The 16250-nt window shown below is 34.9% G+C and overlaps 1 protein-coding gene across 1 annotated transcript in view; it reads left to right on the plus strand.

The window, feature by feature from the left end:
• LOC102043616 (lipoxygenase homology domain-containing protein 1) overlaps positions 1-16250 on the plus strand; it is a 122295-nt gene that overhangs the window by 7821 nt on the left and 98224 nt on the right. Inside the window, exons 5-11 of the mRNA XM_031066617.1 lie at positions 6-113; positions 1204-1381; positions 2981-3112; positions 7984-8186; positions 11529-11618; positions 13583-13715; positions 13953-14104. Coding sequence (XP_030922477.1) covers positions 6-113; positions 1204-1381; positions 2981-3112; positions 7984-8186; positions 11529-11618; positions 13583-13715; positions 13953-14104 — 996 coding nt within the window. The remainder of the gene's footprint in view (positions 1-5; positions 114-1203; positions 1382-2980; positions 3113-7983; positions 8187-11528; positions 11619-13582; positions 13716-13952; positions 14105-16250) is intronic.

The following is a 16250-nucleotide window of genomic DNA, read 5'->3' on the forward strand; positions in this document are numbered from 1 at the left end:
AGCAGGAATCCTACTGGAAGGTGCATAAAATCAGCTCTGGACTCTGCATGTTTGAAAGTTTGAAAAAACCAAGAATGTATCTGAAGATCAAAGATGACCAGTGTGATGGAACAGTAAGCAGTTATTGTTTGTATTTCCCTCTGCAAATAGAGTGAGTGAAATGTCAGTGATAGGAGAGAATCTTTTTTATTTGCTTGACATAAAACTTTGTTCACATTAAAAATGTTTCAAATATTTTCCTTCATTTGCCAAAGCAAAAGCAGAAAAATATAGCAAGAGAAGGTGTTGTGTCAATTTGGCAGTTGATGGAATCAGTAAAGATCTGATTATGTTACTAAACTATTGAGAATATGGATGTAGTTAAAACTTATGTACTGTTAGATAGATGATGCAGATAAAACCTGTTAAAGAATAACTAAGATGTAAGTAACTGTATACTTCACTAACTTTTAAAGTGTTATTCTGTTCATCTAAGTTATTAAATGTAAGAAATATTTTTGCATCATTTTTATTTGGGAGTTTAAGGCAACTGAATATGAAATTGAGCTGTGTAAGTTCTCAGGTACAAGATCCATGAGAGGTTTTTTTTATTGCCTCCAGTACAGTTTCAGGGATTAAAATATTTGATCCATATTTTGAATATAGGCTTTGTGAGTATCTTATTTTTCAGCAATCCTCTCACCAATGGATCAGGATATCCAGATAAAAAGTGACATTGGCTAAAGGTTTTGAAATTAAACTTGTAAATGCTCTGAAATTGAGGAAAAAATGAATTACATCTATTTGATACATGTTATACTATGTAGCATTAGCAAATCTGGACTATGCATAAAATTTGCATAGAGATATCCTATGTGTTCTGATATAGATATTTTCACATTCCTTGATCATCCTTTGCAAACTGTTTAAGTGGGAAACTCCTTTGAATATATCCTAGCCTTTGCCCAAATCCTAACATAAATCAGAATGCTTTCACTTGCTCTTTCACTTACCTAACTTACTTCATTAGTCTTTCTGGTCATAAAGGAATAAACAGGGATTAGGTGCAGGTATATCTCTGTGTGTAGTAATGTATCATGTTGTGAAGAATGTAAAGTCAATCTGAAGTATTACTGGAAAGTAGTAATAATTTAGACTTTAAAAAAGTCTTCTAGCTACAGTAATTCAGCTGTTGAATTCATGTTTCTGTTATCAATTTCTTAGGGCACGGGTGATGAATACTGTCATTTTAAAATTGAGAAGAATTTGGAAACAGGATCTGTGAGCCTGGAATCAGTGCGAAATAAAGGGATATATGTTGGTCTTCTGCCAGATGGCCAAACTAAGCCAGTTGTTAACACTGGAGAGAGAAATATCTTTTTCTACCCACAGGTCATCAAATGTATGTGATTTCTCAATAGTGAATGGTTTTATTTAGTAATTAGTGTTTCTAATGGACAAAATTCAAAGCAGAAGTGTAAAAGATACATTGACACAATTTGCCTTGTGTTTCAGTAGTTTTTAAAGTGAAAGTTTTATTGTATGCACACTTAATTTCTCCTACATGTTCAGTTAACTTAATTCCTTTCTTTTAATAATAATACACTAGATGTCAATTGTTTTACTACCAATCTTTTTAAAATGAGAATTGAAACAGGGGACAAGTTAAAGATGGCATTGTCTTCCTGGGTGTATTCCCCATTCTGGCCACAGATTTTGGAAGCCTGGGAGAAGTCTTGCTACCAACTCTAGCAGAGTTTTTCCTGATCTTATGTGGGTATTAGACTCTCAAGAAGGCCTATTTGGCAGTGTTCAGTTTCCTTTTCAGTGATGTGAAATATATTGTACTTCTCACCCAGAATATTCATTATGTTATTCCTCTGTCCCATAGTCAGACTTGAGAGCTATTGCCATCAAAATATTTCCTCAATAGAGAGCTGACCTAGTCAACTAGCCAGGACTCAGAAATTGGGTCTCAGCACACTCTGGATCACTGCCATTGGGTGGCCTGCTTGTCTTTTCCCCTTTTGCCCTTCAGGAGAACAAAGTTTTTAATTTGGTGAAAAACTGGCTACCAAAGGAAGCCAACTGACTTAGATTATAACTGCAGGAAACACTATTCTGCAGGAAATGTGTTCTTATCTGGTGGACTTGACAACAGACATCAGGAAACGAAACAACTCATGAAAAGACTAAATGGACATCAGTTTGCAATTGAGAAGTTGCTCAGATTTTTTCCATGCACAAGCAGAACAAACTTAGCTAAAAGAGAGTCTCAAAACCTTCAACCACTCTTACTAATTGTTCCATGTATACTGTGATTGAAGCATTATGAAAGTCACTGTAAGCACATCCCTATTGTTCTGTCCCTGTTTGCTGCAGGGTGATAGGGATATTTTAATCACTATGTCCTTGTAGAAATGAGGAAATTATTTTCCTTTATTACCTTTTGGAAGAGCAGTGTTTCCAATAGAAATTCTCAACAAGGTAGTGCTTACTGGTGTCATTAAATAAAGCTAAATATTACTTTGTCACAGGCTTCAACCCTCCTGAATCTGTGTTGCTCACTAAAAGGAATATTAAAATGAGCTAATATTTTCTATACAAGCAATAAATATTGTCTGTCTGACGTGTTCATATTAACAATATCAATTTACTTTTTATTATTCAAATGGCCTCTAGCAATATTCATTTCAGCACTTCCACTCTTAAGAAAAAAACTTTTTGGGGGTGGAGAAGTTTAGTTTGGGGAAAGCCACATGTTAACAAGTCATTTTATTCCTACATAAATGTTAAATTTTTGCTTAGATTTTTAAAACATTGAATGGACTTTATTTGGTATGTCAGTTCTGTTCCCAGTTTTTGTAGCATTCTGTTAACGATAGAAAAAGGATTTTGATGTCTATTGTGTGGAACAACTGTGAGATCTGCTGTTAGCTTCTGAGAAAGAAAAGGCAAATGGCTTCCAGCTAGTGACAGATTTTACATTTAATTGTTTTAGTTGGCCGGGAAAAACCTATGGGAACATCTGCAGCACCCAAACAAGAGAAGAAAGACTTCAGAGCATCTCAAATCCAACCAGCAAAAGCCCAGGAGCCAGTACCTCAAAGGCCTTCAACTCCCCCACCCTCAAGTAAATAGCAGTTTACAAACCAGCTGTGGTACATGTTTTATGCTTGTCCTCTGTGCTTGTTTGCAGGGACTTAGCTCAGGAGGGACAATAAGTGGCTTTTCGACATTATTGAAATGTGTGCACAAACACTCTACATTAAATACATTTCCAGTTACTCTTTTTCAGAAAGGAGCGTTGGAATGTGGTTTATTAATAAGGCAACAATCAGCAGGTTGAGTAACTTGTTAAATAACTTCATTTTTAAAAAATTAATTAGTAATTTATTGATTGAATATTTCTTTGGAAATTAAGACGTTGATATGGTGCAGAATCCTATCTAAAGCTCACCGAAAGAATGGAATATTTCTCATTTATGCTCTCACACTCATGTTTTCTGCTTTATGGTTCACTGGAGGAAAGAGGAAGGTTTTGATGCATTGCATGCTAGATTTATAGCTATGATTTTGCAGGTAGGAGTTAGATAAACAATGTTCTGGTCATGCTTCTTGAGTCATGGTCTAGCAGATATGTTTTTCTAGAATAAAATGCTTTCTCTTTAGATAAAGATGTTGCATAAATGGTCTAAGACAAGAATTTTTGGAATATTCAGCATCCTAGTAACTAACCAACTAAACAAAACAGGGACTGATACATCTCTTAAAGAGTGGGGATGATCATGTTTGCTTCCTGCATCTCTTATTTCAATGTACCCGAAGACCCTGACAGTCTGAATCATGTCATATCACCACAAAAAGCAGGTGGGGTAAATGGAAACTGCTGAGCTGCAAACAGCACATGGAAGCACATTCACATAGTGCAAACATATCTGTTACTTTGAAAGAGCTTTAAAGACAAGATTATATTGCAACTTCCAGTATGGGAGACATGCTTATGGGACATACTATGGGAGATAACTGCTTACTCAGTTACAGGTGGTCTCAAAGGCATTTATGTAGCAAATAATTCAGGTGGCTTGCTGATTTGGTTTCAAACTTGATCCCCAGATTGTTTCAAGGTGTACATGAAAAGTCTGGCTATGTGAACAAGACATCACATCTGGCATCCTTGTTCATAGGGTATAATGGGAAGTAGCAGGCAGGATTTTAATTAAATTCAGTTCAATTGAAGTGTTCTGGTTAAATTCAAGCATAGTTGTTAATCACTATAAATACTTAATTCTTTTTGGAAATATTTTTTCCATTTTTAGCTCAAAACACCCAATTTCTAATCTGTCAGGCTTCATGTTGTATCATTGTGTCACAAAGCCTTCCTGAAGTGTGGTGGGTTGTCAGCAGATATGCTGTGTCTGAAACCCATGACAACAACACACAAGCCATCAATCCTGTTTTCAAAGAAGCTGGATGTTTTTAGGGTTGGATACAAAGGATCCTTTTATAGAAGCAATATCTGCTGTGAAATTGGTTACATAGAGTCTATAGCACTTTGTAAGTAGTTTTTCTGGCATTCATAAATATAGATTCTGCTTATGGATAACGAATAGAAATATCAAAGTTACTCTGTCTTTCAAATAAAATGATCATTTTTTTAGTAAGATACTTTTCACTCAACATATGTCTTTTGACATGTACAGGTGAGCCTTGAGTTTTAAACTGATATTCATTAAATTGTTATTTTCTATTTTTCACTCAAAGTTAGTGTTTGGAAAAGGGTAATGCTTGAACAGAATTTACAATCCAGCAGTGGGTTTATCAGGCAAACTCAGAGCAGATTAACTCTTAGGCTGACCAGATCCTCCTTTTTATGTCTGTGTCTGCTAACTGGTAGATGAATTTTGACTTCTGTTTTCACAAATAATAATTGATTTAGGATTCATTAAACTGAAAATCATGCTACAGCATTTGAGACTTCTCCCATTGCAGTGTGAGTTCAGTGTTCCTCAAGAAACTTCTTTCATTGTACAGAGATGATGTCAGGTCCCAGCTTCCACTTAGTAGCTCAGATGTCATTAGCTTCCCTGAGACAAATGCAGTCTGTGACCCTGAGGACACCTCTGTGGTTTGGTACTACCAAAGTGTAGCTCTGAGAAGTTCTCTCTATATCCTCCACGTTCTTTTCCTTTATGTCTGGCATTATCAGTTGCTATTAATTTTTTAATATATTTTACTTAGAGGTAAAAATAAAATCTGATCTCATTTCCACCTCAGTTAACATTGGAAATGATGGTACACAAAGGTGTAATAGAAAATACATCCACTTTATTGCCCATACTTCTGCTCCAGAGATTAGTTTTTCTGATGGTTCATTTTAAAAGTGTCACTCAATCATATGATTTTCTCAGACAAGATAATTTTCCTTTTGTGTTACATTTAGGATAAGTAGATAAATTAAAAAAAAATATTTCTGTGAACTTGTGGAAAGGGTTGTGACTTCAACATTCTCATGCAGGCCTATTAGAATTAATTTTTGTCACAACAGATTTACAGCATGGTGTCATGAAGTGTGTAAAATCTCATGAGTAATGCAGGGCAAGCATCAAATCCTCTTTTCAGACTGGAATATTTTTAGCCTGTAGCAAATCAATGCTACCGATTTCCATTTGTAAGAAGAGCCAGTAATTTATGAGGCAGAAATCATTCCAGGCCTGTGAATTGTTTGTGCATTATAATTGTTCCAAGAGGTGGTAGTTTGAGGTTGCAGTAACTGTTTTGAGTAGCAACTGCCCAAGTCTGGAGTTCTTATCCTAAGCATAAGAAGCAGGATGGGATTCCCTTATGTTTCTTGAATACCTTTGCATTTTATGAACATTTTCATCTCTTTGCTGTAAGAAAGTTGTGGATTTGGATAGCTGGAAGGAACTCCATCTTTCAGAGTTACAGGTGAGAAGCTAGGCAACTACAGTCGCAGAAAATCTTATAATCAAGTTCTCAGAAATATTTATCACACCGAAGCAATTTGCTATAGTCCTGTTATTTCAGGCACTGAAAGACAAGTGTAATTAAGTTATTATTCAGGTGTTCGCCTTGATGTTCGCCTCTTGCTTTATTTTTGGGGTGTTGATTTTCTTTTTCCTGTCAGAATAACTTGCTCTCAGTCATGATGAAGAATACAATAAAACCAGCCAGCAATTCCTATTCTAAATCACTATGACCATTCCAAAGTCGTAATTCTACTGTTAGAGGCGCTGTTGTAAAAGTCATGATAGTACAGGTCTGAATTTCTTAAAAATTGATTATTATAAATATTATTATAAATATTATAATATTTTCCAAAGCTCAGTTTCCTGTGATTCCAGAAGTCAGTCCTTATTTATTGCAGAACTTTGTATGGATCCTAAGTCCTTTGCAATTCCTTGTGCAAATATTTCACATCAGTTAGGATATTAATGCTAGTCCGTCATAATTCAGTTTTTGTGCTTTATTTACCATGTTGATTTAAATATAGGACAACCTGATGATCCAACCAACTGTATAACTCCTTTTGAGTAAAACTTTTAAGAAAAAAGGGCTGCTGGTGGTGAGTGATAGCTTTTGCATCAATTGTTTTTCTGTCTGGTTTTGGTTTGATTTTGTTTGTTTGCGTGTTTGTTTTTTTCCTTTGATGTAAGGGTGGTGAAATAAGTGAAGGGAAAAACTCCACCCAGAGAAACCCAGTACAGTATTTTAATTGAGCAAAGAGAAAAGGAAGGGACTCTAATATCATGACATAACTTATGCAGTGCAGCAGAAACATCCACAGTGATGCATTGGGAATTCTTCAACAGATTCACATTGGTGGCATATTAAAAATTCTTTTTGCAGTCATATGGAAAGTGCTCATGTGAACAATTTGGAAACCCCTGGGGGACACAGTATATTGGCAATGTGTAGGTTTATCTTTTCAAATGTGGGGCTTGTAACTGCCTCTTGTGTCAGAACAGACTATACATTCCTGGCAGCAAGGATTCCCTCTTTTGGAGAGGGCTCCATGGTCAGTGGTCCCATTATTGAAAAGCAGTGTTCCAGACATCTGATGTTTGTAAATTCCACTTTGATTAAATTACTCAAAACTAAATTCCTTTCCCCTAATAGACTCTGGTTTTTCCATATCTCCTGTGCAGAGGTACCATTTGATGTCTCTGCATGTACATGTGTTTCTCTTAAGGGTAGATGGAAGATCACTCGCTGTTGTTCTAAAGTAAAGCCTATATTTTACAAAATCATATTTGCTTAGCCATTAGAGATGTGAAATTTATTCATAAAGTGCTACTATGCTGCTCTTGGCTCATTCATGCAGAGCATGCCTTAATCCAAATGATGGCACTGCATAAATATGGTTAAACAAGGCTATATTGACGTCTTTTTTGATTTTTTTTACAATATTTAGTTGATATTTAACTTGAAAAAAGTTAATTTCCTGATTTTTTTTAATTTGAAATGAAGATTGTCTGTATTGTCAGACACATGACTCTGCTAATGATGTCCCGTGATATTTAACTTGAAAAAAGTTAGTTTCCCGATTTTTTTTTTAATTTGAAATGAAAATTGTCTGTATTGTCAAGACACATGACTCTGCTAATGATGTCCCAACACAAGGCATTAGAGGAGAAATTCTACTTGTTTCTAAATGTCAGACTAAGAAACCAGAAATATCAATTTAATGGTCACAGTTCTGCACCATAGCATCCTTGCTCTGCTCCAGAATATGTACAAAGAATATGATGATGGCATGTGTGAGAGATAACTTGTTCTTTTCCAGCTGATTCTTGTAGCTCAACTAATCAGTACATTTTGGTCTAGACAAGAAACATAAATCAATCTTTTCAGACTATCTCACTTGCCATGAAAAAAATACAATCCCCCTGCTGTTATGGCCTCCTTATGTGCTGAAGTTACAACAGCAACTGGCAGTTTCATGTCAATTTTCATCTCCCACTAACGTTCTGTATTTCACAGAGGAAATGAGAAATCCCCATGGTGGTGAGAGTCCTCTTCCTTCGGATGATGAATGGAAAGTGTCAATACTGACAGGAAATGCAGGAACTGAAGCAAGTGTTGCTCTTTGGATATATGGAGACAGAGGATTAACTGGACCCATAACTCTTGGCAAGGACAACAGGAGGCAGCTGTTTTTTCCCAGGCAGGAAGATGAATTTCAGGTAGCTAATGAAGGCTAAGAACATTATTTAATAGGTACCTTTCCAAGGATTATCCTGTCGTGTGAAAACAAAAAATGTTTTGCTCCTATATTTACTCCATAAAATAAATCTGTATCTAATCTCCATGAATTCTGTGTTAAATCAGCTTGTTACATATAGTAAGCAACAGAAGAAATAATCTTTTTTTTTAAACCCCCTCCCACATATAGAAGATCAAATGGGACAACTGCAGAAGTAAATTGATTTCTTTAAGGCAATTGATTTGAAACTAGCTTTAAAAACTATTCATTTTGAAACAAACCATGCCTGATATAAGACTTGCATATTGTTTAGGGATCTTTAGTAATTAAATTTTCAGGCATACAGTTTTCAAAGCATACTATAAAATGTATACTGTGGAACTCATTCAATTAAAGAAGAAAACCCATTTTAGAGCTGCCATGCCGTAAGTGATTAAAATGCCAGAAAAGTTTACCTGTGGAATAACTAAAAGTCCAATGAAATCTATATGCTACCATGCTGTGAAAACACAGGGTTTCTGCTTTTATTTAAGGATAACCCCACTTCTATTTTAATAAGGAAATTATGTCTAGGTAGGCTGAGAGGAAATTACCAAAGGAGGAAAGATTTCCGTTTTGCTTAAATCTCTGTCTGAGATGCATGTAACATTGCTGTTTTAGCAGCTAAAGCAGAAGTTACATATTTCATGATTTTTTTTTCTGGACTCATCAACTCTTCTAATACAATCTTCATACAATCCAAGATTGCTACTGTCAATGATATTAATAATAATAATTCTCTCTATGAATAGGGCATAGGCAGGGAGACAACCTGCCATAATGTTTATTTTCTAAGCATATAGGCTAAAGATTATGATCCACAGGGAATCCTGTTCTCCTAATTAGTAAATAATTTATAAGCAATGTTGGATAACGGCATGTTTACAAAGTTAATCCATATGTTCAAAAGAGATGGACCAATTTTTCTTCTTTAAAATGGATGTGGCCCATTATAGCTGTGTGCTGCAGATATTGATCTTGTGAGAGAGCAGGATCTTTCTCTCAGCACCTGGGGCTACTCCTAGGGTTTTTTACATCACATTGACACTATAGCTTTCAGGCATGAAACAGCAAATGTCACTGAAGTGCTTTTCACTCTTTAGTCTGCAGTGGATAAATCCACAAAGAAAAAGCCTATGAGTAAGAGCTCTTTCTTCTCTTTTTCCCCTTAAACTTTATCCTGTACTTGTTTAACAGAACAGGTCTTGAAATGAAGATAGGAGTGTAAGACATAAAAAAGTTACATCTTCTTCTTACCACTTCTGTCTTTGAACTTTTATGTTTTCGCTGATATATTCTAGAACAGATGATACCAAATTTTATTTTTAAAGTAATCAACTTAATCATAGCTCTGGCCAGGAGTTCTAGGAAGAAAGCAGCTTCTGAAAGGCTAAAATAATCAGCAATTAGGAATCAGTTTAAAGTTCTCTAACGTTACATTTATCAGCAACACATACAACTATGAAAAGTTTGAGCAGAACTAATCTAAGAATTGAAAACTATTCAATATGTGGCCTTCTCTTTCTTATTTTACCTTACCCATGCGAGTTTTCATTGCCTGCTTAATCATTCCTAATACAGTTCATGAGAAAAATCAAGACTACCAGAGTGTTACTTCTGGAAGACCTGTTTTAGGAAGAAAACACTTGCATTCTGACTTAAGTCTACTACATTTTGTTTTGGGTTGTGTTGATACATGAAATTATGTGCAACCTTTTTTCTTTATTAACTAAAAGTCTGAAGAGGGATTTATTAGAATGAACAGATGATACGATGGCCTTATATATGCAGTGAGCCCCACCTCTGTGAATGGAAGAGTATATCCCATATTAACTGAGAAGTAGGTCAGTTTATTTGTGAAATGGGGGAAAGACAATACATGTGGGGGTTTTTTTTTGCATTCAAGCTGAATATATGTCCATACTTTACTGCTGCTTTAATCCCAAAGTCTCCAGGTTACTCCAATAAGACTACTTTTAGAGGACAATATTATGCAGCATAAGCAAGGATGTGACTTGGCAGAGGAAAGCAAAGCTATTTTCTTAAGCCAATGGAAAAGAAGGAAACTATATTGTCACATCAGTATTTCAACCCTGATGTTCACATTTACTTGGTTAATGGAAGTCAGGTTGATGTAACAAGTGTAACAACACAAATAACACATGTGAAACCCACAGATTCTGTCTCAAACAACCATTAGGAAATTTCAATGTGTATTTAATGTTCAGGAAATCCAGAGTAGTAGTTTTTTGCTTTTAGAAATCTTTGACTAATGCATGACAATGCTATGACTATAACATAAAATTTTCTTACATAAAACCACAAAGAGACAAAAGCTGATACAGGAGAAGAGGCAATTCTGACCTCTAAAATGAGAAGAGAGCTTTTTGTTAATGAAAGTATAGAATGAGTGGATAATATACTAGTGTTTTTAAGAGAATGAAGACAATTTTTGTTCAATGTAAATAGCTTTTTTGGATGTAAATTGTGGAGAGGAATAGGCTGTTACCAATCTTTTATGAATAGAATTATTATTTGAGAAATAACATAATAACGTACTCTTCCTTTCCTAAAAGTACATTATAAATTATCTAAAATTATTTATGCTTGCTTTAAATAGTGATTAAACTTCAAATGAACCCTAGATAAGTGAGGGCTCATTTAAAGTTTTGAAGATAGGGTTGCATAGAATGGTTTTTATAAGTTAGAGCACACATAATGCTTGAAAGGGCAAATGAATGCAAATCATAGTTAGAAAGTAAATATAGCATCAGCGACTTCTGAAGTTTTGCAGATGTTCTGCCAGCCCTTGGGAGCTATTCTTTGAGTCTCCAAAATTTTGTATCCTTCACGTTGACATGTTGGGGTTTATGGTCATCTGTGCAGAATTATTGAAGATTTGTGACTTGTAGTCAGAGGATGTAATTTTGTTTATAGGTTGTAATTTTGTGTTGCTCATTTCTCTCATGAACAACCCTCACCAACTTTTTTTACTCTTGAAACTTTGAAGAGTTCAAATACCTGCCAAATCGTTCTCCTGGCAAGAATTGTGATTCCATTAGGCTGTGATCTGGTCAAACTGGGGCTCACACAGTAATCTGCTTAGTCAAAACAGAAGAAATGTGTTTTCTGAATCCTATAACCTCAAACTTGCCAATCAAATATTATGCATTGTTCCTGAACACTCAGATACTACAATGGTTCAGATAAATCTAGAATCAATTGCAAAGATAAAGGTGTAATTCTATGTAGTTTTATACTGTACTGTTCTGACTTTATTCAGGTTAAAATAAACAGCATTGGGAATATCTACAAAATAAGAATTGAACTTGATGGATTACCAAATGAACAACCCGAGTGGAACTTACAGAGGGTGAGACTTTTACGGTGATTTTGTTCCCATTTTATTAAATTTATGTGAAATAAAGGCCCATCTTTTCATAAAGACACAGGTTTATGAAACAATAAATGCTGATTGGAATAAGTTCTTACTTAATTGCATTCTTAGATTGCTGTAGAGATGACAAAAACACTGATACATTTAATGTCCCAAGGGATAGAAATATGCAGGATTATTTTGCAATTTTTCCTAATTCCTGCAGACAGCAATTTTATTGTATTGATGTGTTTGACCAAATTTTGCTTTCTGAAAATTTGCCATACTCTTTAGTGTTTCTGTACTCTTCAGTGTGTTAGGGATATTCTAGCTTTAAATTCCACCCCTGAAAAATTGAAAATGATGGAGCATCAATCATTCCATGACAATAACTTGCCAGGAATGAACAAAGTTTGCTGAAAGGTAAACAAAGTAAGTTATAACAAGCCTCACCATTTCTCATAATTATGAATTTTTTTTCAGGGGAAAAAAAAGCTGCTGTTTTTTTTTTTTTTCAATTTGGTGAACAAATTCTTCTTTATTTTGTTTTAATTCTATTTTTCTCTTGATATTTAGGGATGTTCACCAGACAAAATTTGTTCTAAATGCTTCCTAAGGCATCTACCCATGTAAAACATATTTTAGAACTGGGATAAGTATTTTTTGTCTGTTTTTTTTGTTGAATTTGTAAAGGAAACAAGTTTATTCAAATGAAAAAGAATAATATTAAAAAGCTTGATTTAGACAATCAGAATTGGGCAATAATAGCAGATTTTTACATTAACCAAAGGTCTTAACTGAGACTGTAGTAAACCTGAATGTGAGCATAAATATTCCACTTTCCAATCTGGTGGTTACTAAATATTTCTTTAATATTTTGCTCCAAATTTCATAGGGTAAGCCCGGGATTTCAAATACTTCATTTCAGATCAAGAAATAAATCATGTTGAAAGCTGTGTTTTTCTGAAAAAGCAGTTAATATATGCAATTGTTATGAATCAGCAGGAGGGCACTGCCAGTAAATATTAGAGATTAGGAATCAGTGCTGCCAAAGTATTTCACGTTAGAATAAATACATACTTTGGTGTTGAAAGCAGTGTTCATTTACTTTAAATAATATTTTATTGGAAAAGTGAGATAAAAACATCTATTGCCCTGATTCCATAAGTGTTAGAATTTGGATGTGAGTACTTGTTTTCATAATTTTGTTTGCAAGGCTTATGCATATTATATGCACATTCACAAACACAACTGCAGAAAGATAATTTTTGATTTCCTTTTGCTAGCCAAGACCTCTGGAAAACCCCTGTAGTAAGTATTGTAATTCAAGACCAAGAAAACTACTTTCATAAAAGATTATGAAGAGTTCTGTACTTATAGGGAACAAGGCAGCTATCTTACTGTACAGCAGCAAATAGCTATAGAAATTGGAATTCTAACCATCTTAAGAATATACAGATGGTGACGGTACCCAGGTTGTTTTTTGTTTTGCTATAGAAGAGCCAAAGATAATACAAATGGATTTAATATTCCAATGTATCCTCTACTTGTCAAAGTTCAGAAGGATGTAGATGATGAGTTTCACCCTGTTTTCATTCTAAAATAAAAAAATCTGTGTCCGTCTTTCCACATCTTCCAAAAGCTCAGTGTCATGTAACAGCAGCTACCAGAAGGTTTACAGTCTTCAGTCCTCCAGGTAGTGTTACATAGAGGTGGTTTACTCGCTGCAACCAGACCTGGGGACATTTCAAATGGCAAACCCACAAATTACAACTACAGATTTGTTTGTTGCATACTAGTGGCCAAAACAAAAATATTTTCATACTGCAATTTTGTGTGCAATATTTACTGATTGTGTTACTTTTTTCTGAGATAGAAAAAAAAAATATACAAAATTATGTTTTGCTGTTGAGAAACAAAGCACTGGAACTGAGTTATATTTGGAATTGCTTTTCCTTCAGGTAATACTGCAACATCTAAGGAGCAAGAAAACACTGAATTTTCCAGCAAACATATGGCTATCAAAGAATCGTGATGATAGAGAACTTCTTTGTGAACTTCCAGTAGTGGAAGCTGGAAAACCTGTCTATCCAAGTATGTGTGTATAGTTATTCATATATTGGCTATCTGGTTTTCAGTGTTAATACCAACCAAATTGTGGTCCTAGGTATCTTAAAAGCAAATAGTTTGACTGATTTCTGGAGAGTATCTTCCAGAAAACTAATTGCAGATCAGGCATACTGTCATTGCTATCATTAAGCTACAATAGTGACTAAAAGTAGTTGTGATTACATATAACTTGCATTTTCTTCTTTTGGTTATTCCTGGAAGTTGTGTTATATCGTGTTTATGTCCACACTGGTGACTTGGAGCAAGCTGATACAGACTGTGAAGTTTATTTGTGTATCTATGGAAAAAGAGGAGATTCTGGTCTAAGACTTCTGCATAAAACTGGTGCACCAGTGCCATTTCAGAGAGGAATGGTAAGTCTGAAAAAATTTGCCTAGCCTTGTGAATATAGTTAAGTAATTGTATACAGGTTATACAGGTTCCTAATAATAGTAATAAAGCAAACCTAATAAGGTAATAAAGCAAATACTAATAAAGCAAATAAAGCAAAATAAGTTTAGCTAAATAACTTTTAAGTAAAAGGAAAATATTTTTCTACTGACCCAGGATTTAATAGGATGAGTGAAAACATAGGCAGGAAAAGGGAAAGAAAAGTTGTTTGAGGGCCTCATCCTCAGATGGTGAGAAGAGCTACCTATGAATTTAAAACATATCCTTTCAAAGTATGATGAGTTACAGATGGCTCCAAAAGAGTGTACAGAAATTGTTCCATGATTTTAGATCTTAGTAGGTCTGTTTGTTATGTATTTTAATGTATAATAGTAAAGTATTATGATTAATACAGGACAGACTTAAAGTAATTTTTCTTTCAATTTATCACCTCCTAGCTCTTCCAAAAATAAAATACACATAATTCTGATTTTCTGCAGTATGGTTAAATTTCAGGAACTACTGAATTTCATGTTAACTCTGCCACTAGCCTTCTTGTGACCTTCTATTGAGCCTGTTTCTTCCTTTGTGGTCTATTGAGGATTAACACTTGTATGTACAACCAGTGGTATCAAGCTGTTAGTGGAACACTTAATTACCAAATGAAAAGCAGTACCTAAAGTGCTAAAAACAGACATAACCCACTGGGGAACTTTAAATGTATCTATACTATTTTAAAATAGATATTTTATGCTGTTACTAATGCATGAGAGATAAAGTTCTATTCAAATTACAATGCATACTTTAAGTAGAATTTTCTGGGGGGCATTATTCTAGCCAGATTGATAGTCAATTCAGCCTATTATTTACACAGGAGCTGAGGAGACTGGTTCAAAGGGCACTTTGTTATGGAAATGGGTGAATAAGACAGTGGATTGTTTGGAGGAGCAGAGCAGGGACCGGGGTATATCATTTTTGGCAGAGATAGTAGGATGCTGACTTGAACAACTTGATTTCATCCCTGCCACAGATATTCTGCATTATATTGGGCAAATTGCTTAAAATAAAACCTTTGTGAGTGACCACATTTTTCATGCTTATGTGTTGCTGCATAACCAGTTTAACTTCTCTGAACAACCATAGCTGTAACTGAGTTCAAATAGAATTCTGCTCTGTGCACCTAGTAAGCTCTTTGAAATGCTAAATATTTCAGTAAATTAACCCCTCTGTTTCTCAGTTGAGCACCCACACTGCTCTGCATCTTTGACAGCTTTTGGCAGCAAACTCTGGGCTTTAACTATGTAGGTAAATTGAAATGCTATGCAGATGGTCTTTTAAAAAAGAGATTAAACAGTTGCAGAAAACCATGGTGCTATGGGAGAAGTGCAAAGGTGAAGTCACTGGGGAAATCAGTTTCTATTTCACTGAGCTCTTTGGGTGGTTGCAGTAAATAATGTATAGAGACATAAAGATAATGAAGACAAAAGGAGATACTGAAAAATCTGTCGTCCTCCTGAGCACACTTTGAGGCAGGAATCTTTCAGAGAGACTAGCTTGTGATCATATATTATCTATACACAAGGGATCAGTAATCTTGCACAGGCAGTCTCAATTCTGCCATTTGCTGAGGACTGAGAACTTTACAGATATGAATTCTCCAGTGCATTTCTTTACTTCATTTTCTTTGTACTGAGAAGAATGATCTGGACCATTACATTTAGAGACAGAAAACTGTGTGCTTTGTCCTGGGACAGAAAATCATCAACCTGAACCTGATCAGCTTCATGCTTCTATGAAAACAATCTTTTCCAACTATAAGCACAAGCCTAAATGAATAACAAGGCGAAAATGGCATGTCAGATTTCAGTTTCTTTCAGTAGAATAAAATGTAAGTAGAGGAGGTGAAACCAAAAAGAGAAAATTACGAGAAGGTCTGATTTAAAATAATATCAACAAAAGAAACAACGGCTTTAAGCGTTTCTTACCTAGAGAAGAGTAATGTAAATGGCAAGGCATTGAAGCAATACTAAAGGGTTGTGTGCAGCATTTTGGATGATGGCTGTAAAAGCCCAATATTTGGGGGGATTGTTACTGCATCCTGGTTTTGGCTGTGCTTTCTTATTTACTGTG

This window comes from Geospiza fortis, unplaced genomic scaffold (assembly GCF_000277835.1).
Source record: "Geospiza fortis unplaced genomic scaffold, GeoFor_1.0 scaffold53, whole genome shotgun sequence".
Taxonomy (NCBI): Eukaryota; Metazoa; Chordata; class Aves; order Passeriformes; family Thraupidae; genus Geospiza; species Geospiza fortis.